The sequence below is a fragment of the Schistocerca piceifrons genome, chromosome X, assembly GCF_021461385.2.
Source record: "Schistocerca piceifrons isolate TAMUIC-IGC-003096 chromosome X, iqSchPice1.1, whole genome shotgun sequence".
Taxonomy (NCBI): domain Eukaryota; kingdom Metazoa; phylum Arthropoda; class Insecta; order Orthoptera; family Acrididae; genus Schistocerca; species Schistocerca piceifrons.
Genome location: NC_060149.1, coordinates 364,462,433 through 364,489,091, shown reverse-complemented (window position 1 = coordinate 364,489,091; position 26,659 = coordinate 364,462,433). Strand labels below are relative to the sequence as shown.

General features: G+C 38.7%; 1 protein-coding gene across 1 annotated transcript in view; it reads left to right on the top strand.

The window, feature by feature from the left end:
* Positions 1–26,659, top strand: part of LOC124722358 (protein tyrosine phosphatase domain-containing protein 1-like) — a 338,645-nt gene that overhangs the window by 204,325 nt on the left and 107,661 nt on the right. Inside the window, exon 9 of the mRNA XM_047247533.1 lies at positions 16,319–16,437. Within this exon, the coding sequence (XP_047103489.1) occupies positions 16,319–16,437 (119 nt within the window). The remainder of the gene's footprint in view (positions 1–16,318; positions 16,438–26,659) is intronic.

Genomic DNA, 26,659 nt, shown 5'->3' with positions numbered 1-26,659 from the left:
CCAATATTTTTGACAACAGTTCCTCCTGGCATGAGAGAGGATATGTCTCCTTGATCAACTGTGCATTGACAGTAGTGCTGAAGTTTCCCCAACAGCTTCCAAACTAAAACTAGCAGAGACAACCATTTGATACCCATAACAGGTTGCACCACCCCTACAGATTGAAGTCTGTCTAATTCTGTTTTCACCTGATCTTTCAGGGTGACAGGAATAGGACATTCATGACAAAAATAAGGCTGAGCCATGGATTTCAAAGAAATATGAGGAGAAAAATTTGTGGCACCCCCATAACTTCCAAAAACAAGTCTGAAAACTCCTCAGACAGTGTTTCCAATTGAGAATACAGTATCTGGTCAGGCATAAGGTGAACTGCATCAATGATAGAAAATCCAAATGCCTGAAATGTGTCTATGCCAAAACGTTCTCAACGCCAGCATCAGTAGCCACAAAAGACGTAATGGAAGAAGCCACTGACTTGTAAGAGGCAGATGCCATAAATTGTCCCAACAGCATGATGTTCTGTTTGTTACAAATACCAGCTGACTGTTGTAATGGCACCGAGCCTAAACTCACATAGGTTTGAGAATTTAATAATGTCACTGCAGCACCTGTGTTGAACTATAACTGGAACACTTGGTGAAAACACTTAATTCAATAAACAGCCTGGGAGAAGTCACAAGCACTGGAGTCACACAGTTTACGTTTATGCCCATATTCTGAGCAACCTTTGTCAAAAAACACATGGAGGCTATGTGGCCTTTCTTCGGGTAAGAATTACAAGTAGCCTGGCACTTAGGGCATGCCGAATGTTCATGCTGGAGAAAACAGAAAGGACAAGACGGAAACAGAAAATGCTGACACTGGTGCTGTGGCAGTCGCGATTGTGTTGTCCTGCCTTGGTCTGCTTGGCACTGTGCCTTCATGTTCACTGTCCCCACTGCTGCTTGCTCATGCACAATATCTGTTGTCCTAGTGAACACATCTTGTGACACTACCGCCACATCACCCTAAGCTTCAATTTGATCACCTAATGCCCAAGAAATTTCAAAAAACGTTGTGCCATTTGCAAAACTTCTGCCAATAGAGGGTTTCCACAGAGTAAAACCTTCTGGCATACTTCCTTATCCAGAGCTAAACAGATAAATGCATCACAGGCCATAAGGTACACATAAGAGTCATTATGGGCAATAGTAATGAATTGACACTTACAGCTAAATCTGTGAAGTTCAACCGCATAGGACCTGATTGACTGGTTTGGTTTCTTGCAGCATCAGTAGAATTCAACTTGTGCAACTATGACATGCATTCATTTGCAATGATAGTTGAACAATAAACTACACATGTGATCAAAAGTAATAGCTGCTGGTGTTTATATAGGGGCAAGCTCACACAGTAATTGAGACACCTTAGGTGATATCTACACGAACAATAATACTTTGCAAAAATTTGAGTCTGTCACAATGGCAGCCAAAAATGCTGTCTGAGTCTTTTTTTGTAAGATTCACAATCCTCGGCTGAATCATTGTACGAAGGAAAAGTGAGTGGATAGACTAGTGGAATGGTACCCTGTCTGTTAATGGAAGCAGAAAAAGTGCTCTCCGGCAAAGTAAGCTCTTCAGTGAGTGCCAGTAGCATGGCATCCATAATGAGTAAACCCAATGAAACCACACTCAAAGACTGCACACATGCAAACCATCACATCCTCATCACCAATTGTGTAGTAACCAAGTGCTACGATAAGGCAGTACCTCCTTGAAGAACCTTCATACTATGAACAAATAGTAAAGGGTAAACATTGCTGACACTATGATTCTGGTGAACTGAAGAGAGTTGTGCAGACTGAAAGATCCCACACTGCAGTACTAAATGACATATCACACTGTACTGCTTATTTTCGAGAAGGACTGAGCAAAGCCGAAACAGCTGAGCCTCAGCCCATAGACCTGGTTCATGTGGAGTTTAACACACCATGACCAGATCTAGATAAAAGAAAGTGATACGCTCTACTATGAAGATATGAGGGACATTTGAAAAGTCCATGCAAAGTCCGAGAGATGGCACCATCGGCACATATCGACGTCATGTTTTGGCATTCATGTAAATCAAGGAAGTCGAGTGATTGTCAAAAAATGGACGAAAAAGAATTTCGTGTGGTGACTAAATATTACTTTACGAAAGGCAAAACGCCTCAGGAGACTAAAGAGAAGCTTGATGAACATTACGGGGACTCTGCACCTATGGTTAGAACAGTTTATAAGTGGTTTCAAAATTTTCAGAGTGGCCATATGGTCACAAGTGATGCTGAACATTCTGGACACCCTGTGGAGGTTACAACTCCAGAAATCATTGATAAAATCCATGATATGGTGATGGATGACAGAAGAGTTAAGGTGCGTGAGATTGCTAGTGCTGTGGGCATCTCGAATGAAAGGGCACATGATATTTTGCATAAACATTTGGACATGAGAAAGCTATCCACAAGATAGGTTCCACGACTGCTCATGCTTGACCAAAAACAGAATCATGTGAAGTGTTGCAAGGATGGTTTGCAGCTGTTCATGAAGAATCCGCAGGACTTTAAGAATCATTTCGTCACTGTGGATGAAACATGGATACATTATTATACTCCTGAGACCAAACAACAATCTGAACAATGGGTTACTAAGGGAGAATCTGCACCAAAAAAGGTGAAGACCATTCCTTCAGCCAGAAAGGTTATGGCGACTGTCTTTTGGGATTCACAAGGGATAATCCTCATCGACTATCTGGTAAAGGGTAAAATTATTACAGGTGCATATTATTCATCATTATTCGACCATTCAAAAACCGAGCTGCAAGAAAAACGCCGGCGATTTGACTGCAAAAAAGTCTTTTTCCATCACAACAATGCACCAGCATACACCTCAGCAGTTGTGGTCAAAAATTAATGGAAATAGGATTCCAACTCATTTCACATCCCCCTTGTTCTCCTTCAGACTACTATTTGTTCCCCAATTTGTAGAAATGGCTGGTGGGACAAAGATTTTATTCAAATGAGGAGATGATTGAAGCAACTAGTAATTATTTTGCAGACTTGGACAATTCCTATTATTTGGAAGGGATCAAAAAATTAGAACAGTGTTCCACAAAGTGTATAAGTCTAAAAGGAGACTATGTCAAAAAATAAAAAAGGTTTACCCCAAACATGTAAGTAGTTTTTATTTTTGCACAGACTTTTTAAACACCCTCATATTTCTAATTCGGTTGCTCATCACTATATTTTTTAGGTCACCTGTGGTTTATTTAACATTCAAGCTTGTGAAAATTACAGCAATATAAAACAATTCAGATAAGAGTGACATTTTTTGTATGCAACTGCCAGTGTTAACCTAAGGGTGACAGAAAGAAAAGTGATACACCAATTAACTATGGTAGTCCTGAATTGTAGTTCAATGTGAATCAGACGGCATGTTTTACTCCACCTTACATTAAGTTTTCTTCCTAAGTCCACTCATGCACTAAATGTGGAATGAATCATCTTCATGTGACTGTGAACTTTTATTGGCATAGCCTTGTCAATATCAATGTAAAAGAAAGAAAAGGTATAGAATATAGAGTCACATTAGTTACAGACATTACTGTGGTTAATAAGAGGCTGAATGCCCTTAAATTAATACATATAATAGTTAAATTTTATGAGGCTATAGTTTTGACATGCACTTGGATCTACAAAAGCCCACCAAGAATTTCGTGTAAAGTTAATTTTCTGATCAAGATTTTTTCACACATCAACAATTTATTCTAAGAATTTTTGTAATCAGAACAGTGGAATTTTGAAAGGATCACATTTAAACATTTTGGAATATGATAATACTGTATAGCTATAACTTTTAAGATACACAGTTCATTTGAATGACAAGAATGAAGGCTCACAAATAAGTTATGTTAATCTTAAAACAATTATCAGTGAAATAGAATTTTAAAGTGTATGTGCTTTTAGTGACTTATATGATTTGAATAGCTTTTTAAATAAAACATTTCTAAACAAGAATGGGCTTTTAGTGACTTATATGAGTTACATAGTTCTTTAAATAAATATTTCTAAATGAAACTAATTACAATGTCATCTTCAGGCTGTAAACTGCACTGCCTGAGAAAAATAATGATGCATCCAGAAGGTATGGTCAGATGTGATTGTAACCTTGTGTACACACCATTGATGAGTATGTTAATTATTAGAGTTGCAATTCTCTGTGTCAGTTAGCATGGCCACCAGAGTGCATTACTGTTATTCACATTTTGTGTTGTTACCAGATCTACTAAGGTATGTAAGCAGTCTGAACAGTGCCATATGTTGAGTGACCAGTATAATGGATACGAAGGTCCCACATAATCATGTGAGGCAGTATAATCAGTGCCATGAATTCAGTTATAGAGATTTGCCCATCCCTCAACTACATCTCATTATGATTGTTAACACTCAACTTAAGATATACACAACTAGGAAAACTTATACATTCCTATGTGTATGTCATAAACATTCCACACATATTACATTTATTGAAGCAAAAAGCAGAGAACATTTCACAAAGCATGTCCTATGGCAAACAAATTCTGTGCAAAGAAATATTTAAAAAAATTAGCAACACACAAGAACAGGTACACAGACCTATACCACTGTCAATGAGGGAAGAAATAGAAGATACAATACTGTGTCCAGTAACAGACTCAAAACAACCACAAGATGAAAGAACAGAAGAGGAAACATCACTCTGCCATGCAAAGAAGAGAAAAGTAGTGTCATCACCAGCAGAAAAAGAAGCAGTGTCATCACCAGCAAAAGGAGTAATGTCATCACCAGCAGAAGAAGCTGTGTAATCAACTGCATAAAAAGATGTAACATCTACAGGATAAATGGAAATTCCACATTCAACAAACGGGAAGAAATCTTCAGCAAGCAATCCAAATAAAAGGGTGTTGGGCAGAAGAAATGCTGAGCCTCCTTCACTTCTCAATGATTTTTTATGCACGCGCCTGAAGAAAAAGAAGGGACAACAGCAGGTAGCATCAAGTGTCTCCTCCCTCCTGTCTCAAGGCAGACTCCTGTGGTTTCTCAGTAAGGCAACAACAGCACTAAGAGAATAAAAAAGCAAGAGGAAGGCATCTCTTTCTTCCATCAAAATATAAGAGGCCTCTTAAGCAAAACAGATCAACTTCTTATTAACATTAATGAAAAGGATTGTATAAATAATGTTCAGATTTTGTGCTTAACTGAGCACCATGTTACTGATAAATGTGTATTGCCATCTACAGTAAGTTGTATTTTAGTAACATACTGCTATAGGGAAAGTAAAGACAAAGGTGGAGTAGCAATTTATGTTAAGAATAGTATTGCATGCAAAGCTATATATATTAAGAGATATTGTGTGGAACAACAATTTGAGGCATGTGCAACTGAAATAATAACTAATTTGCGCACAGTAATAGTGATGACTGTCTACAGGGCACCTTCAGTTGACATAAAAACTTTTCTACATATAATGAAACTCCTGCTATCAGGTTTACGTGCAAAAGCAAAGGATATTGTAGTTTTAGATGATTTCAATATAAACTTTATGACAGAAAATAAGAATAAAATTGCCTTTGAGATTGTGATGACCTTATATAATCTGATATCAGTAATAAATTTTCCAACAAGAATTACATCTGACTCCCAAACTATGATAGGATACATTTTTTTTAGATGTAAGTAGACATTACAATTATACTGTCAGGCAGGTTATAAATGAGCTTTCAGATCATGATGGACAAATTCTCACTCTTTATGATGTTAATCTGTTCAAAAAACAATTTTCTTCAATGGAAGTTCATAAGAGTAATGAATGAAGAGGCAAAAGAAACTTTCAACCATAGGTTGCAGCAAAGGGATTGGCCTTCAGTGTGTAGCCTTGATAATATTGATACTAAATTTAACTGTTTTATAAATGAATTCTGTGCTCTTTTTGAAGAAATATTTCCAAAGAAATGGGTCAGAAACAGTGCTTCCAATTCTGTGAGTAAGCCCTGGAAAACAAAAGGTATAAAACAGTAATGTAAAACCAAAAGGGAAACTTGTACTGCAATAACATTATATAAAGATGTAGAAAAATGGGAACACTATAGATTACACTGAAAAATTTTAAAGAATCGAATACAGAAATCAAAAGCCCTTTATTATGAGAAGAAAATAGATAATCCTAATAATAAAATAAAAACAATTTGAAGCAATGCAAAAGAGAAACAGGAAGAGATAAAACAAACAAAGAAGATGTAAATAAAATCAGATGTGAAAGTACCCTAGTAGATAACCCCAAAAGTATGGCTGAGATTTTTGATAAACACTTCCTATCAGTAACTCAACAGATTAGTTGCATGCCCAATGTTGATGAAGCCGTAACTCTTTGTCAAGCTATATATTCAAACACAATTCCAGAAATGCACCTCAACCCTGTTACTGTAGATGAAATTCAAAAAATCATCATATCTCTAAGAAGTAAGAACTCTGCAGGGGTTGATAATATTTCTGGTAATTTATTGAAATATTCTTATGTGTGGATAAGGGACATTCTCTGTCATATGCGAGTGCAGGCTATCTCGGCGAATTTCATATATGTAGCCTTCACGGGTTCTCAGCCGAGTAGCATCGTCGTCTCGTAGAAACGTTTGGGATATCGTCGGTCGCGGGCTTATATCTCTGCTGGATCACTCTCCGTGCTTCCTGCAACCAGAATTGCCCAATGCGGCTGGATCGGCTCGTGGTGGTGATGGTGGAACGAGGGGGGGGGGGGGGGCACGTGCAGGGGGTTCGAGTCCCGGCGTCTGTCTCTGTCTGCTCCGTCCGAGGCCCGTGGTGGAATGGAACATTCTTCTCTGATTTTCCTGATTGCAGTCTCCCAGGCTGTGTTGAGATGGTAGCCATTGTCACGGTTGACTAGGTTGTCATGTAACTGTATTTCTATGGACTCTTTGATCACTGAGTCCCAAAATCCATTTGTACTGCATATTTTCTTGTGTCCTCGAAATCGAAGGTGTGCTTCTCGTCAATACTATGTTCCGCCACAGCAGATTTGTTGGTCTGACCCAAGCGTACATGCCTAATGTGCTCACTGCAGCGCTGTCCTATATATTGTATCCCACATTCACATCCGATCATGTACACACCTGGTGATGTCAGTCCTAGTGGATCTTTGGTTGAACCAAGAAGGTCTTTGATTTTTTCCTGCTGTGCGGAAAACTGTCTTCACTTTATGTTTCTTGAGAATTCTTGTGATCTTGGATGTCAGAGGACCCACGTATGGCAAGAACACACGGCCCATTGCTCCATCTTCATTCGGTCTCTCTTCTCTCTTCTTGTGGTCGGTCTTCAGAGCTCTTCTTATTTGTGTCTCACTGTATCCATTTTTCTTGAAGGTGTCCTCTAGGTGTTGCAATTCTCCTGGCAAAGTTTCCTTATCGCAGATGGACCTGGCCCTGTGCACTAAGGTGCTGAGTACAGCATTGCGTTGCACAGGGTGGTGGCAGCTATTGGTGTTGAGATAGAGGTCCATGTGTGTTTTCTTTCTATACACTGCATGTCCCAGCATGCCGTCCATGTTTCTTGTGATCAGGATATCCAGAAAGGGTAAGCTTCTGTTATCTTCTATCTCCATGGTAAATTTGATGTTTCCATGTATGCTGCTGAGGTGTTGATGTTTGTCCCTGCCATGTGGCCAAACTACAAAGCTATCATGATTGTACCTGAAGAAGGCTTTTGGCTTGTGTTTAGCAGTGTCCAGTGCTAGCTTTTCGAAGTGCTCCATGTACTCGTATAGGTCGGCTATGCCTGGTGCTAGGGGGGAGCCCATAGCTACACCATCTATCTGTTCGTAGAACTTCCCACCACAGTTGAAATAGGTGGTGGTTAGAACATGGCGAAAGAGCTTGATGATATCCTCCTTAAAGTGTTCTTCGAGTAAAGGCAGGGAGTCTTCTATTGGTACTCATGTGAATAAGGATGTCACATAGAAGCCGACTAGTAGGTCTTCATTTTCCAGCCGCATTCCCTGTAGTACTTTCACAAACTCAGCCAAGTTTTTCACATGGTGTGGACCGTAAGCCACCAAGGGTTTTAGCATCTGTGATAAATGCTTAGCAATACCATATGTTGGTGAGTTAATAGTATTTAAAATAGGTCGTAATGGTACACCTTCTTTGTGGACCTTTGAGAGGTCATAGAGACGTGGTGGTGCCGGTGCCCTCGGGTACAGCTTTCTGATGATATCCTTCTCCAGTCCTGAGTTGCTGAGCATCTCAATGGTCTTGTGGGTCACTGTTATGGTGGATTATATGACAACCTAATCAACCATGACAGTGGCTACCATCTCAGCACAGCCTGGGAGCCTGCAATCAGGAAAATCAGAGAACACTGTTCCGTTCCACCAAGGGCCGTGGACGGAGCAGACAGAGACGGACGCCGGGACTTGATCCCCGTGCACAAACCCCCCCCCCCCCCGCCCCCCCCCCCCCCACCCAACACTGGCCAATCGAGGTGCATCGGTGATTTCCGCGGGCCGACCGCGGGAAGCGGAGAGCGGTCCAGCAGAGATATAAGCCCATGACTGACGATATAAGCCCATGACACTTCGCCTGAAGATGATGGAGACGCATTCTATCAAAATGTTGTACGAGATGATGATGCTACTCAGCTGACAACCTGTGAAGACTTCATATATGAAATTCACCGAGAAAGCGTGCACTCGTATATAACATACCTCTACAGGGAGGATATACATCACAGTTACAAGACGCTGCAGAAGCTACGGAGCAAGAAGGGGAAGCTGCTCAGCAGGTTGGCCTTCTTACTCCGATGTCAGGATAAAGAGGTGATGCCTAAGTTCGCCAACTTGCAGCATCCTGTCAATACTAACAGGACGAGACACATCTTACGACGGGCAAGTGCGGCCCTAGTACGGGAACACATCTGGGTCACAAGACTGGAACTCGACAAGAACGCCAGAAGCCTGCTTTCTCTACACCTCCAATTGGCTTCCTGTCTCCCAGAACACACCTGGGACTGGATAGAAGGCAATACCTTTGCCAATGGTGAATGGTGCAAGAAGAAAGCCACCGGAAGGCAGTGCAAGAAATTCCTTCGACTACCGGAAGTGCGACAACAGAAAGAAAAACCATCTCCCAACAAGGTGGTCATGATCTAACAAATAAGGAACTGGATGGGCCAACACAAGAGGTGCTGTCCAAGGGCCTAAACTCACCCCGGTTCCGAGCACCCTGCCGAAACGGGACATCATAAGTGGGGTAGAGCAAGCCATAAGGAGACTACCTGAAGAAGCTGCAGAAGAAGTAAGAAGAGATGTCTGCAGAGTACTAGACAAAGCAAAGATGCCAAAGAATAACATTTCAGCGGAAGAACGAAAGGCGCTGGAGGCACTCAAGGAGGACCAGGACACAGTGGTCTTGGCAGTGGACAAAGCCAACGCCACGGTGCTGCTTAAATCAGAAGACTATTGGCAGAAAAGCGACGCCCTCCTGCAAGATGTTGCCTATAAAAGACTAAGGAAGGACCCCACCACAACAGTGACCCGCAAGACTGTTGAGATGCTCAACAACTCGGGACTAGAGAAGGATATCATCAGTAAGCTGTACCCAAGGGCACCGGCACCACCACGTCTCTATGGCCTCCCAAAGGCCCACAAAGAAGGTGTTCCATTATGACCTATTTTAAACACTATTAACTCACCAACATATGGTATTGCTAAGCATTTATCACAGATGCTAAAACCCTTGGTGGGTTACGGTCCACACCATGTGAAAAACTCGGCTGAGTTTGTGGAAGTACTACAGGGAATGTGGCTGGAAAATGAAGACCTACTAGTCAGCTTCGATGTGACATCCTTATTCACACGAGTACCAATAGAAGACTCCCTGACTTTACTCAAAGAACACTTTGAGTAGGATATCATCAAGCTCTTTCGCCATGTTCTAACCACCACCTATTTTAAGTGTGATGGGAAGTTCTACGAACAAATAGATGGTGTAGCTATGGGCTCCCCCCTAGCACCAGGCATAGCTGACCTATACGAGTACATGGAGCACTTCGAAAAGCTAGCACTGGACACTGCTAAACACAAGCCAAAAACCTTATACAGGTACGATCATGATAGCTTTGTAGTTTGGCCACATGGCAGGGACAAACATCAACATCTCAACAGCATACATGGAAATATCAAATTTACCATGGAGATAGAAGATAACAGAAGCTTACCCTTTCTGGATATCCTGATCACAAGAAACATGGACAGCATGCTGGGACATGCAGTGTATAGAAAGAAAACACACATGGACCTCTATCTTAACACCAATAGCTGCCACCACCCTGCGCAATGCATTGCTGTACTCAACACCTTAGTGCACAGGGCCAGGTCCATCTGTGATAAGGAAAGTTTGCCAGGAGAATTGTAACACCTAAAGGACACCTTCAAGAAAAATGGATACAGTGAGACACAAATAAGAAGAGCTCTGAAGACCGACCACAAGAAGAGAGAAGAGAGACCAGATGAGGACGAAGCGATGGGCTGTGCGTTCTTGCCATACGCAGGTCCTCTGATGTCCAAGATCACGAGAATTCTCAAGAAACATAAAGTGAAGACAGTTTTCCGCACAGCAGGAAAAATCAAAGACCTTCTTGGTTCAACCAAAGATCCACTAGGACTGACGTCACCAGGTGTGTACATGATCGGATGTGAATGTGGGATACAATATATAGGACAGCGCCGCAGTGAACACATTAGGCATGTACGCTTGGGTCAGACCAACAAATCTGCTATTGACGAGAAGCACACCTTCGATTTCGAGGACACAAAGAAAATATGCAGTACAAACGGATTTTGGGACTCAGTTATCAAAGAGTCCATAGAAATACAGTTACACGACAACCTAATCTACCTAGACAGTGACTACCATCTCAGCACAGCCTGGGAGCCTGAAGTCAGGAAAATCAGAGAAGAATGTTCTGTTCTACCAAGGGCCGCAGACGGAGCAGACAGAGACAGACGCCGGGACTCGAACCCCGCGCACACTTCCCCCTCCGCCACCGGCCAATCCAGGCTCATCGTGCGATTCTGCGGGTGCTTGATTGGCCGCCTGTGGGAAGCGGAGAGCGGTCCAGCAGAGATATAAGCCCGCGACTGACGACAGATGATATCCCGACACTTCGCCTGAAGATGAAGGAGACACCTTCCATCGAAACGTTTCTACGAGACAACGATGCTACTCAGCTTACAACCCGTGAAGACTTCATTTATTCTCTGTCATATTTTCAATGCTTCCCTTCAGAAAGGTGTTGTTCCCAGTAGACTTAAGAACGCTATTGTGAAACCCCTGTACAAAATGGGCAATAAAACTGAATTAACTAACTATCAACCTATGTCTTGGTGAGAGCTTTCTCTAAAATTCTAGAAAAACTAATACATGTAAGAATTACTGATCATCTAATGAAGAATGGAGCTCTTGGCAAGGGCCAATTTGGCTTTCAAAAGGGCCGTTCAACAGAAGATGCAACCAATGCACTTGCAAATTAAATCCTAGAAACCGTTAATGAGAAAATGCTAGCACTTGGTGTCTTCTGTGATTTGTCTGGAGCATTTGACTGTGTTGATCACCAGATTCTCTTGCAAAAAGCAAAATTAGTAGGAATAAATGGTGTTGCAGGCAACTGGCTACAGTCGTATCTCCAAGACAGAAAACAAAAAGTTGTCTTGAATAGCTCATGTGGAGTATGTGATGCCTCCTCACATTCTGAATGGAGTTCCATTACATGTGGAGCGCCTCAGAGCTCATTTACTGGGCCACTACTATTGCTTATTTTTATAAATGATCTACCATCATGTACAAGCCTGCTGCATAAATTTACATTATTTCCCTATGATACCATAATTTTTATGAGCAGTAGAACAGATAGTAATCTTGAGGAAGTCATTAATCACATACTTTCAGATGTGGTTAATTAGTTCAAGGTGAATGGTCTCTCATTAAATTCCAAAAAGACCAGCTTTATTCAGTTCCATACAAAAACAGAAAAAGAGAGAGAGATAAGTGTGACATGTGGTAATCAGTCATTAGAAAGAATGGAAACCACAAAATTTCTTGGAGAGCACATTGACAAGAAAATGAACTGGTCTTTGCATATTATAGATCTCTGTAACAGGGTTAGCTCTGCTACATGTGCTTTATGGGTTGTCACTACATGTGTTGAACCTAACACTGCAAAAGTGGCATACTATGGCTATTTTCATGCAATCATTGAATACGGCATTATTTTTTGGGGCAACCAGTCAATAGCAAGGAAAGTGTTCATTGCTCAGAAGTGAGCTTTAACAGTTATATGTGGATTGCACCCAAGAGACTCATGTAGAAATAGCTTTCGAAAACTTGAAATATACACAAGTACATGCCAATATATTTTTTCTCTCATGTGTTTTGTCTGTACAAATATAGTGATATTTCAACCAAACACTAATTACCATGAGCATAACACACAGAAGAAGAATGACATACACAGCTAACATAGAAATTTGAGCTTGGCACAAAATATTTCTACTAGAAAAATCTTTCTACAGTCTAGATGAATTTTTAAGTAAATAAATTGTAAAATTTTAATAATGCTACTAAGAATGTTATTTAACTTTAGCTCTGTATCCGTTTGTGGTTGGTATCTGTTATCTCCATGGTGCTTTAATGATTCTAAGAAAATATGAATAGTTTTTTTCTGTATTGCTGCTCAGATTACCATATTGTATACGTAAAAAACTGACTCATTCCACGTCCTTGTGAACACAACACAGTTGGAAATAAAACCATCAAATCAACATCTGGGCTGTTTATTGATCATCGGCTTACCATTACACCTAGGTAGACTTTACGTTTACAAAAGCCATGACTTAAGTTGTGCCCATAATACATCACTTCAGCAACATCTACAATGGTGGGTGCACTAAATAAACTTCCGTCACTATTCTACAAGAAAGGTCATTGAATAGTATATTCACTTTACTAAATTACAAATTTTTACTTGGTTCATTGTCTTGTAGTTGGTCTCATTGTCTTCTTCTTACTATGTCCCTGGCTGTACAAAGAAAGTAAACTGTTTCCATGATTGTGAATGTTCACTGAGCCACTAACTATGACATGAAATAAAATGTTTCCAGATTTAATTTTTGTATTTTAAATTTTTCAAATATCTGCATTCGTTTGCTCCCTTGAGCTACAAATTCCAACTACATATGTCTGCTTTCTACAGTATTACAAGTATAACATCACTCCGTCACACAAAACTTCTCACCAAGTCCCAACAAGAAGAAGGACAAAGATAACATTGAAGGCAAAGAGGTTTAAATTATTTACACCCTTGTCAAAGACATTGTTTCATATTTAGCAAAACAGTTAAAATAAATTTACAGATTTTTCAAGTTAAAATATCAAAATTATCCTGATCATTTAAAATATAAATGGTTATGCATGAAGTAATGACTTTTAGTTGACATAGTTTATTAAAAACATTGCTACTTACAAGTGAAATTATTGATAACCTTTGGTACTGAAGGATTCAAAACATGTATCAGGCTTCATTACATCACACACTCCACACCTGTGTAGTAAAAGTCTTATGTTTCCTGAAGTTCACAATGTTAGATTTCACTAGATTAAGAGCCACCCAGCAGTGTTCACACCTGATAGGAATTTGGTGAAGACCTGGTGGGATATTTCCACAATTTTTGTCAAATAACATTTGTTCATTGATAATTACATCTGTGCAAAGTCTGATATTTTAACAGATTCTCTCCCCTAAATCATTAAGGTATAACATGGACAGTAATTATAATAGGACATACTAGATAGTATTTCTGTGTCTGAATGACTCTCATCTAACATAACATCCTCTGTTCTCAGAAAGAATTTTCATTGTGCAGCAGATTATATGCTGATTTGAAATGCCCTGGCTTATTAAAATTGTCTACAAGTCTGGGTCTTGAAACTGGAACCTTGGCTTTTTGAAATCAAATGCTATACCAACTGAATTATCCAGGCACCATTCACAACCCATCCTCACAGCTTTACTTCGATCAGTATCTCTCTCATACCTTCTAGACTTCACAGAAGTGTTCCTACTTATCTTGCACAACCTAGTAAGAAGTCCACAATAAACTTGAAAACCAGTTTCCTCTTTCACAGTCATAGTGGTGTCATGAATTAAATTGTTCTAGAAAATTCAGGAACATGAGAACCACTTTGTTACCTATAATAATCCCAACAACTTTAGAGATTATCATGTCTGAAGAGTCCAAGCTGTGTAATCATGCTGCATTGGATGGAGAAGGTGGTTTTGTCCTAGATAGGTCATTGTATTTTAACTCAGAATGAGTTCTCTCTGCTGTGCTGCAGATTACAGGGAGTATTTATTTATTTGCTTATTTAGACTGACCAGATTAGGGCCTAAAAGCCCTCTCTTACATTTGACGAGGAACAACACATACAGATATATTACCAAAACATTGATGAAAATGATAACAATCTTAGAGATGATAATAAGCTAATAATAGTAATAATAATAATAATAATAATAGTTCACATTAATTAAAGTAAGGATAAATGGCAATAATAGCAGTAATAATAAAACAAAGTGCATTAAAAATAATATAGACTAGTTTAGAACAACTTAAATCATGTTTAGTGCTGTCTAGTACCATGTATGAGTTCTAAAACCTTTTTGTAGATATCACGGGTGATCAAAAAGTCAGTATAAATTTGAAAACTTAATAAACCACAGAATAATGTAGATAGAGAGGTAAAAATTGACACACATGCTTGGAATGACATGGGGCTTTATTAGAACCACCCCATATTGCTAGACGCGTGAAAGATCTCTTGCGCACGTCGTTTGGTGATGATCGTGTGCTCAGCCGCCACTTTGGTCATGCTTGGCCTCCCAGGTCCCCAGACCTCATTCCGTGTGATTATTGGCTTTGAGGTTACCTGAAGTCGCAAGTGTATTGTGATCGACCGACATCTCTAGGGATGCTGAAAGACAACATCCAATGCCAATGCCTCACCATAACTCCAGACATGCTTTACAGTGCTGTTCACATCATTATTCCTTGACTACAGCTATTGTTTAGGAATGATGGTGGACATATTGAGCATTTCCTGTAAAGAACATCATCTTTGCTTTGTCTTACTTTGTTATGCTAATTATTGCTATTCTGATCAGATGAAGTGCCATCTGTCAGACATTTTTTGAACTTTAGTATTTTTTGGTTCTAATTAAACGCCATGTCATTCCAAGCATGTGTGTCAATTTGTACATCTCTATCTACATTATTCCATGATTTATTCAGTTTTCAAGTTTATACTGCCTTTTTGATCACCCGATGTGTGGCCTGTGCTCTCTTCCAATTGCTGAGACCATTTGTCTACTCAAAGTTTACTCACTAAATTATTGTTAAGAATGGAAATAACTCACTTACAAATTATATTTGCTATGTAACAAATATTTGGCTCTGTTAGTTGTGATATCCACGCCACTCATCTTTATAATTGTCAACAATTGAAAGTTTAGACCTTCTTTGATTTCTCTCTGTTTAAAGAAAATTTTCAAATGAATTTTGACGTAATTATAAGAACAATTTTTGTGTAAACTCTACAACCCTCACAATAATAGGTATGTTATTTTTCACTTTTGTAACTAATTGCAAATAATTCACTCATATGATAAAATCTGGCACTGTTACTTCTGTGTCATCACCAATTTCATCAATTTATTTACCTTTATTTGATGCAAATACATCTTAATTGCTCATCTTTCTATACCAGTGTACATGCTAAGTGATCTTTGTACTCATTGCTTACAATTACCAGTATGTGCTATTGCATACTTTTTTTCATTTTCGCCACAAACTGGTGGATGTCAAATTGAATAGATTGCCTTTATCATTTTTCAGACACTCACATAATTATTTCTTGCTGCTAGTTAATACTATTTTATGGTAGTGAGGAAGAAATTAGTGCTGTACTGAAGCAAATCATTATACATTTATCTTTGTCACAGTAAAGTATTCAGTTTTTATGTAGTTTTCACACTAAGACTCAATATTCAGGCACTGTATTTTTACAGTTTTATGTGATATTACTACTCTGTTTGTTCACTGACCATAAGTACTCTTTATGCAGTCAGTGAATAATTTAAAATATTGTTTATTTATATCATAAAATCAGTACAGAAGGACATAATATCTTATTTTATTTTCAGAAGTAGATGAAAGTTATCTGATGTCTGCTCTAAATGAAGAAGTCATTGGACAGATTGCTGATGGGGATATGTCTTTAGATGAGTCAGCACAAACCAATGAGTTTAGCAAAACAGAAAAGGTAAAATTACAATATCTGTCACAAAGGTGTGCAAAAATGGCACACTTTCAATCCGTATCTTCAAAAATATTGTTATTTAGCCAGACTTAACTATAGTCTAATACTAGTTGACTCCCTAATAGTATTTTTGATTGATAATAAACATGAATTTATGATGAAATGTGAAATTCATAACACTACAAATAAATCCAGTTTCCATAAATGCTTTGCATCTCTGTCTAAGGTTCATAATGAAGTTTATGTATTCTGTTGCTAATGTCTATAACATATTGCCAGAGATCAGGCAGAAAATTAGAAATCCCCAAACATTCCAAACCAAAGTAACAGAGAACCACATTAACTATTCCTATCACTCATCAGAATATTTAAACTCAAGAATGTAAATTCCTGTTAGCTGTTCTGTTTATATCAAACATGGTTTAATTTATCCTATCTGACAGTTTCTATGAAATCAGTAAAGTAACATAAATGCTTACTATCAAATAATATATAAAAAAAGCACTTTGGTGTAACAATAAGAGGAAGCTTTCATCAATTTAGTTGCTTTGCTTCTGATATGCACACACATATAATGTAATCTAGAAGTAATTCCCATAATTATCAAAAGTAGATTAGTGATTATTATAACTGGCTGTTGGTATACATTGTACAAAAAGTCTACTGTGACTTCTTTTACCTGTTAATGTGTAATTTGGCTATACCACATCCCTGAAGTCTCTCCTTCTTAATGGGATATGCAGAAACATGATGTATGAATTAAAACTAAGTACTTAGCACTACATACAGTGCATGTACTCCACATACTACTCCCATGTTCATTTGCTTGACATCAAGACTAAAACAATAATTCTGCTTTTCAGTTATACCCTTTGTGACTCAGTGTAGTGAATACCTCATAACTTGTATTTTTAAGCCAAATGCAACGCTTATCGGTGTCACCTTTAATAGCTGAGTGGGCAGCAGGGCTGACTGCCATGATGCCGACTGAGGAGCTATTCGAATGAGAAGTACCAGCTCCAAGGTCTGGAAAGTCGACAGTAGCTGGGAGAGCCATTTGCTAACTCCACGCCCCTCCATACCACACCTGCATGAAGCCATATGGCAGAGTATTACATGGTCCCTGGTCAGCATCGTGTGATCCTCTGGGCTTAAGGCTGAGTGACCTTAACTTTTTGCAGGGTTAAGCAATGTCACCTGTAATTTTAACATTGTGCAAGAAGTTCTTGGCACCAGCAACAGTTTGAACTGTAACCTCGACCACACTGTTGAGTGTGACATCAGGAGAGAAGGAAATTAAGTCCCAGATCATGGATCTAAATGAGTGCTGCACTGAACAACATTCTGCCCTTTAGAAACTCATAAGGTAATAGTTTTAACAACATACAAGCCACAACAGGAAATATGTTAAACATCATGAGACAGTTAGAGATAATGTTAATTAGAATTAATTAAAATAACTGAAAACTCACTACATGTTGTGATTTGAAAATTAATTTCATCTTAGATCATACTGACTGAGAACATTTAGAGTTACTGTTGTTTACTTTTGGTTCATTCCCCCAAAGTAACATTCCTAAGAAGAATAGAAAGCAACAATGCAAAAGAGATTGCTAACTTATTTTAAAATCTAATTTTTAAGTGGATGTTAGTCATATAATAAATGATGTATTTGACCTTGGCAGAAAAATTACGGAAGTAAGCCACCCCATCTATATGTTTAACCAGGAAGGGAAAATCAAAATTCACAGAAGTGTAAATGCTGACACAGTTACATTAGCCAGAGAAAATCTGTAGAATGACCAGTGGAAAGCTTACCAAGCAACCACAGTAGATGAGAAATTTAATTACTTCCATAAAGTATTACTGAAACACAATGATTTCATTTTCCTTTACACCAGGTGAGGTCCAATACATAGAAAGTGGAGAGAAAGGTTGGCTGACACCTCAGATCAGAGTTTCTTGTGTCAGAAACAGAAAGCTTTGTTTAATGCAGAGGACTGCTTCTAATCAAGACAAGTTGCACTACAAGAAATATTGAGAATCCTTCACTGAGCCATGAAAAGAGGCTAAAACTCAAATTCAAAATTCCAAAGATATAACGATAAATGAGGCATTATTATGCATGGAACAAATAAATTAAGTAAGGGAAATTATATTCAGCATCCTGATAACAGCTTTAGTGAGACAGCATAGCTCAAAAACATACATATACACAGAATATATAAATACATTTTATGAGAATAGGACAGGCAGTTGGCCTTGGTCTTGATGAAGGAACCATTTGGCATTTGCATGAAATGAAGTAGGAACACCACAGAAAACCTAAATCAGGATGGCAGGATGGTGCAAATCTATCCACTCATTCGTGAGGTAAGTGTGTTAACCAACACCACTGCCTCATTCACCTGGTCCTCATTGTACAATGTTCTTTAATGTAAACATAGTTTAAATCTTCATCGCTGCGCACATCAAGGGCACCACTGGTGACTCCAAAACCATGAACATGCTGCTGTGCCCTTACTCTCACTCCAGTCCATTCAGAAAATTGACTGCAGGCATGTGAACTTGTCTTCATTTCCTCCTCTTTGTCCACCTTAAAATTCTGTCTGAAATTCAATGTGTCATCTTTGCTGTGAATAGCAATCTATCCCTTCCATATGTTGTAGTTATCCCTTTTCATTACTAGACTCTGCACTGAGTCCTCTAAGTAATCTTTCATTGTGTAGTATACATCATTTATAAAGAATGTTTTAACTGCCTTCAGAAGCAGATGTATGTCAGTAATGTTTTCCATCTCCTTGAGCAATTTATTACGCAGTTTTATTCCAAAAAAATTTGTTTAGAGTCTTTGTTTGTTTTTCCTTGATAAATGAAAGCCCAAACTGGCTTTTGTTTGTTGATTATGTATCTACCATTTAGTGAAATATTTAGTAATGTTTTCTCTGATATGCACAGCACATCACTTGGTGCATTAAAGATACCCAGTTTTTTAAACAGTTCTTTACAGAGAGCTCAACAAGTACTTCTAGCTATTACTCTGATGGCCATTATCTGCAGTTTAAAAATTTTATCCACAGTTTGTGCCTTTGATATCCAGAAAAGAAGAATTGAGCATATGTAGGAATAATGTATCACCAAAAGTCATTAGCTGTCATAAACTGATGCCAGAGATTCGAGAGCCAAACATGCTGCTTTTCTATCATCTCTCTGTGTTTGTTCTGTGTTCATTGACAATCAGTATTCACCTCTTAAAACTTTGTGTTTGTTACACAATCTATAAATTTATCATCTATATTTAGTGCAATAGAATTGTTTCCCCACTTTATATTGAAGTGCATACTGTTTGTTTTTTTTTATTTTCAATGTCAGTTTTTTATATAGTGCCAAATCATAAATGTCCTTGAGGGTTTCATTTGGTGTCTCTAATAGGAAATCTAGTGTTTTATCAGTGACTATGATGTTGCTGTTGTCAACAAAGAGAACTTTTTCTCTGTGTCTTATACTGCCTGGAAAATCTTTGATATGTGATTATAATTAAAGCTCCAGTTTCAAAACACTGTAAAAAAAGAACTACTGCTGAGAACGATGTCAAATCTGAACTGAATATTATCAAAAAAGGGGGAAACATCAGGAAACAAAAAAAAATTAACAAAAATTTTACCACTAAATGGCAATGTAAGCAGGTGAATATGCTAAATAAAAGATGGGGGGTACACAGCTGTTCTTCAGTTTGCATCTGAGATGCTCAGCATGATTGTCTCAATGCAGATTTACACATTGATGGTAAACCTCTTTTACAAGGACAGTGACTGTGCACCAGTTGCTCTGCAGAAGTTCTGGACACTCAGTGATATGAAAAATGGCTTTGGTTTGATGTCTGCCAATGGTCCGGTGCAAATGATTACAAAATTTGAAAAGACAGATTCCTCTGAAGTGCAGTGTGGCAAATGCAGGAAAATAATTGATCTGATGTCAGTAGAAGCTGTGGCCACAGCACTGCAGGAGAGGTTGAATGTTCAGGCAGTACATGAGGAATTGCTCAAACATTGGACATGCCTGTGAGCATGGTGCATTCTATGAAACATTCCTGCATTGCTATTCACACAGAGTTACCCATGTCCAGGAGTTGCTTCATGGTAACCTGTCAGTAAGATAAATGTGTCCTCTAGAATTTCTTTCTCATATGCAAGTGAACAATGAATGGCCATGGAACATTCTGTGGCCCAACAAATCTCATTTCCATCTCCAATGGCATGTCAGTATACAGAACTGTGGAACTTGGACAACTGAAAATCCACTCACATATCAATTGGTACCACTTCATTCTGCAAAGTTAACTGAGGGATGTGGATTAATGGCATAATTTGTCATAGGGCCATTTTTTTTTCCAAAGAGATAGCTTATAGGTCCTGTCACTTCTACTGTCAATGATAAATGCTATGGGAGTCTTTTGATCACCAAAAATCATTTTAACCCTTCAACAATATCATAATCAGTGAAGCAGCTGCTGCAGGGACATTTTGGGAATGCTAGAATTATCAGCCATCATTTCTGCACAGCCTGGCCATTCAGATTACATGATCTTAATCATATGAAGATGGTATCTGTTCTTTCGGACATGTCCGAAAGAACAGATACCATTTTCATATGATCAAGGCTAACTGTCCATTGACCTTCTTCTTCTGTGCAGATGCACACGTATTGCCTGAACTCTTACGAGACTCAGTTAGATTGTCTGAGTGTAATGGGCAAGGCCACTATGAATGTAGTGTGTGGACATTAAGTTGGAAATGTGGGCCTTGCGGGGAGCATGCAAGGGTTAAGTCCCTGCAGTTGCACTATCCTCTGTGCCCTCTGTGGCTCAGACGGATAGAGAGTCTGCCATGTAAGCAGGAGAGTCCCGGTCGGGGCACACATTTTCAACTATCCCCATTGATTTATATCAAAGCCTGTTGGCAGCATAGGGTCTTGATTTAATTATCATTTCATTCTAGAGTGCTGCATAGTCACCGATGGTATTTGTTCATTTGGACATGTCCGAAAGAACAGATACCATCTTCATATATTTAAGGCTAACTGGCTATTGACCTTCTTCTTCTGTGCAGATGCACACATATTGCCAAAATTCTTATGGGACTCAGTAAGATTGTCTACCACAAGTAATAAGTGTAATGGGCAGGGGCACTACAAATGTAGTGTGTGGACATTAAGTTGGGAATGTGGGTCTCACAGGGAGCGTGCAAGTGGTAAGTCCCTACAGTCACACTATCCTCTGTGCCCTTGGTAGCTCAGATGGATAGAGCATCTGCCATGTAAACAAGAGATCCTGGGTTCGAGTTCCAGTCAGAGCACACATTTTCAACTGTCCCCGTTGATGTATATCAATGCCTGTCGGCAGCATAGGGTCTTGATTTAATTATCATTTTATCTTAATCTGTGTGACTTCTGCCTGTGGTGTTATCTGAAAGATGCTGTATTTAGTGCTCCAATTACAAACATATCTATACTGAAGGCACAGATAGTATAACACATTCTGAACATGAGACCTGTGACACTCAAGTCCGTTGTGGAACATGCTGTTTCTCAATTTCAGCTTGTGTCAGAACACAGTGGATAGCATATTGAACATGTCTTGCACCGGTCTCATGACAATTAAAAACCAATTTCATTACTGCTTTTTATGCAGTTTATGGCCTCAGGGAAATTGAAAACTAATTTTATTGTTGCTCTTTATGCAGCTTTTGGCCTAAGGACAATTAAAAACTGATTTTTAACATCCAGTGTGGTACAGCCTGGCCATGGTGGGTGATATTACGTAACTAACAGTGCAAAAACCATTGAATGACTTTTTTAGCTTCCTTATCTTCTGAGTTTTCTCAACATCTCAAAAATCCGGGACTACTATAGAATGTTTCACAAGAATTATAATCCCAGCTATTAAAACTAGGGCATGTTTTTAAGTATATGGTATATGGCATGGCATGATTTAATATTTTTCAAGTACTTCTTGGAAGTCAACATTCTCTTGTCCATCATTTTGAAAAACTGAGTCATGATGATTCCCAATCAGTTTCTGACAGATCTAAATTTGAAGAGTTGCTAAAATGTCCCACAAAGTGGTTTCTTATAATGAAATTAGTTATGCTTTATGAGATCCTAGAAGCTCTGTAAGCGTTATCATTCTTTATGCAAAAATAGAATTCATCAGCACTTACAGCAAAAAAAGAAATTGTCATGACTATAAAAACTATCAAAATACTGAAAGCAAATGACTCATGGTTGATTGGAATGATGTACAACAGTTGGACAAAAATGCGTATTCAAGGGAGTCATAATTAAAGATCCATTTCATGATGAACATAACAGATTTCAAACATTTCAGAAGAAGGTTTTTCAGTGTCTGGTAGACAATATTAAAAACCACTTTGAAGACATGAATTTATTTTTGGATATAGCAGTATTTAATTCAGACACATGACCTTCAGATGAATATGAATGTGTTGTTTTATGTTGATATGTCAATTCCTCATTTATATAAGAAGGTGGATTTTAAAATAAGTGAAAGTGAGTGTGCATCACTAGATGAAGATTTGCAAATGTACAAAGAAAATCCTCAACACATTCCCACTTCTGTGAAACAACTTGTGAAAGCAACTGAAATTATACCTTTATCTATTGCTGAATGTGAATGCAGATTTAATGCTATGGATCCGACACTTATTGGTCACACAAATCATTTACAAATTCCAACACTTTCCAATCTATTTTTTATTTGAATAAATTGATCTCCACTGCACTGCTTCAACCCAGGAAATTTGGCAGCAAGATGGTCAAGTCCCAGCCACATACCCATTAGGATGAATGGCTGAAAGCAAGGGGAATCTACAGCCATAATTCTTCCCAAGGGCATACAGCTCTACTCTTACGTTTAAATGATGATGCAAACCTCCTGTGTAAAATATTCTGGAGGTAAAATAGTCCATCATTTGGGTCTCTGGGTGGGGACTACTCAAGAGGACATTGTTATCAGGAGAAACAAAACCGGCATTCTACACATAGGAATGAGGAATATTAGATCTGTTAAATGGGCAGGTACATTAGAAAATTTAAAAAGGGAAATGGGGAAGGTTAAAGTTAGATATAATGGGAATTAGTGAAGTTCAGTGGCAGGAGGAACAGGACTTTTGATCAGGTGAATACAGGGTTAAAAATACAAAATCAAATAGGGGTAAAGCAGGAGTTGATTTAATAATGAATAAAAAAATATCAATGTGGATAATTTACCTTAGGGTGACAATTATTGAACTATATGAAAAAAAAACATAAATTAGTTACAAACTAGGGCATGCACATCACTACAGATATTCAGATTTGGGTTTGACATGTTCAGTATGCCTGCCATAATTGAAAATGATGTGGCACAGATGAATAGCGAAATTCTGGATGACCCGTTGAAGTGTCAGAACATCGATGCTGTCGATGACCTCCTGAATGGCTGTTTTCAGTTCAGCAATTGGTTTGGGGTTATTGCTGTACACCTTGTCTTTAATATAGCCCCCCAAAATGGAGTTGCATGTGTTCAAATCTGGAGAATATGGCGGCCAATCAAGGCCCATGTCAGTGGCCTCTGGATACCCCAGAGCCAGAATCCGGTGCTCTTCCAGGACATCAAATGCTGTCCTGTTTTGATGGCGTCAACCTCCATCTTCCATGCACCCTGTAAACATCAGGGTCACTTTATATAATGGGGATGAAATCATCTTTCAAAACCTTCATGTACCATTTGGTAGTCACCGTGCTGTCAAAGAATATTGCACACATTATTCCGTGACTGGACAGCACACAGTCACCTGCTGAGGGTGAAGAGACTTCTCAGTCGTGAAATGCAGATTCTCAGTCCCCCAAATGTGCCAGTTTTCCTTATTGATGAACCCATCCAAATGAAAGGGGACTTCATCACTAATCCAAACCATAAATGCACACACTAATTCCCATCATGACCCATAGCCAATGTTGCAGTTTGAATGTCCTAATGCAAACCATTCAGAAGCTATGATGATTTTATATAGTTTAATAATTGTCACATTGTATGAACAGCATGTGAACGCATTATTTTAGCCATGATAGACACAAAGCCCATACCCACCACTGTAGTACAATGCCAACTAGCTCTGTAGATGGGAAAGAGACTAAAGAAAAGTATGATGAGATAAAAGAAATTATTCAGATAGTTAAGGGAGACGAAAATTTAATAGTCATAGGGGACTGGAATTAGATAGCAGGAAAACCAAGAGAAGGGAGAGTAATAGGTGAATATGGACTGGGGGAAAGAAATGAAATAGGAAGCCCACTGGTAAAATTTTGCACAGAGCATAATTTAATCATAGCTAACACTTGGTTTAAGAATGATGAAAGAAGGTTGTATATGTAGAAGAGGCCTGGAGACACCAGAAGGTTCCAGAGTGATTATGTAATGGTAAGACAGGAATTTTGGAAGCAGGTTTTAAATTGTAAGACATCTCCAGGGGCAGATGTGGACTCTGACCACAATTTATTGGTTATGAACTGAAGACCAAAACTGAAGAAGCTGCAAAGAAGCAAGAATTTAAGGACGTGGTACCTGGATAAACTGAAAGAACCAGATGCTGTAGAGGGTTTCAGAAGGAGCATTAGGAAACAATCAACAATAACAGGGGAAAGGAATACAGTAGAAGAAGAACGTGTAGCTTTGAAGGATGAAATAGTGAAGGCAGCAGAGAACCAAATAGGTAAAAAGATGAGGGCTAATAGAAATCCTTGGGTAACAGAAGTGATACTGAATGTAATTGGTGAGAGGACAAAATATAAAAATACAGTTAATGAAGTAGGTAAAAGGAATTCAAACATTTAAAAAATGAGATCAACAGAAAGTGCAAAATAGCTAAGCAGGAATGGCTAGAGGACAAATGTAAGGATGTAGAAGCATGAATGATTTTGTTTGCAGCAAGCAGTACCCCTGGTATATTTTTTATACATGGTGCATCAGAAGTAACTTATGAATTTTAAATGTAAATAACACAACAATGCAAAATGACATTCACAAATTTAATGCACATTTTGAAAGAGTAGTGTTCAGCATTTACGTCTCATACATTGCTGTGTCACTGCTGTACATGAGCAGGAAGGAGGCCTTGTTAAATCTGTATAACCTCATCATGACTTCTCAGTTTTTTGTATTATATGAAGCGGAGAACATCTAGGTTTCATGACTGAGACTTACTTAAAAATGCCAACTCTGTTACTACAACACATTATTTGTTTCATAGATACTTTAGGCTAGATCAATGTGTAAAAGTTACAAACAGGAAAACCATTTTGTTGTATATTGGTAACTTGCTAAGAATGGGTTTGAAGGTTAAAACAAATCCACCTCATAGGCCTCACAAAGTATAAATGCTAGAGAAATCTGTGCAGTTAAACATGCCTTTACAGAATCTCATCAGCATTCAGCCCATAGGCTTGCAATTGCTGTGGAACTCTCTGACCACTTTGTAAGGAGAATTTTACACAAAGAACTGATGTTCCATCAATACAAAATGGTGAATGTGCAAGAAGTCAGTGAATGTGATTGGACTAATGGCAGAATGTGTTGTGAGGCCACTATCTCTCCTCAAGCTACTGGGTAGTGATGAAACAGACAGTGATGTGTCAGGTTATGTCAATAAACAAAATTTTTGGTACCAGTGCGCAAGCAATCTTCAACAAATTCTTGAGTGACTTCTCCACAGGGCCTCTCCACACTGAACAAGTAACTGTTTGGTGTACTGTCACTGGTTTCTGATTGTTGGTACATATCTTTTGAAATAGAGACCACTGCTGTGATAGTGTTACCTGATAATTGTGTACAGCTTTTATCCAACTTCCTGCAGTTGAACCTCAGTGATGTAGGGAATCCTGCTGTGTGGTTCCAACAACACGATGCCACTGCACACTCAGAACTGAGCACCAGTAGGCCTCCTCAGAGAAATGTTTAGGGCATTTGATCTCCTTACAGGGGAGCAAGAGGGGGAGGGGGTTGCATGGCCAGCTTGTTCACCTAGTCTCATCCCTTGTGATTTCTTTCTCTGTAAATGCCTCAAGGTGCACATCTTCCATCTTAAGCCACAAATACTACATAACCTAAAAGCTGCCATCTGTCACAAAACTGAGGCAGTACCAAAATACATGACCAGGAGGGCCATGC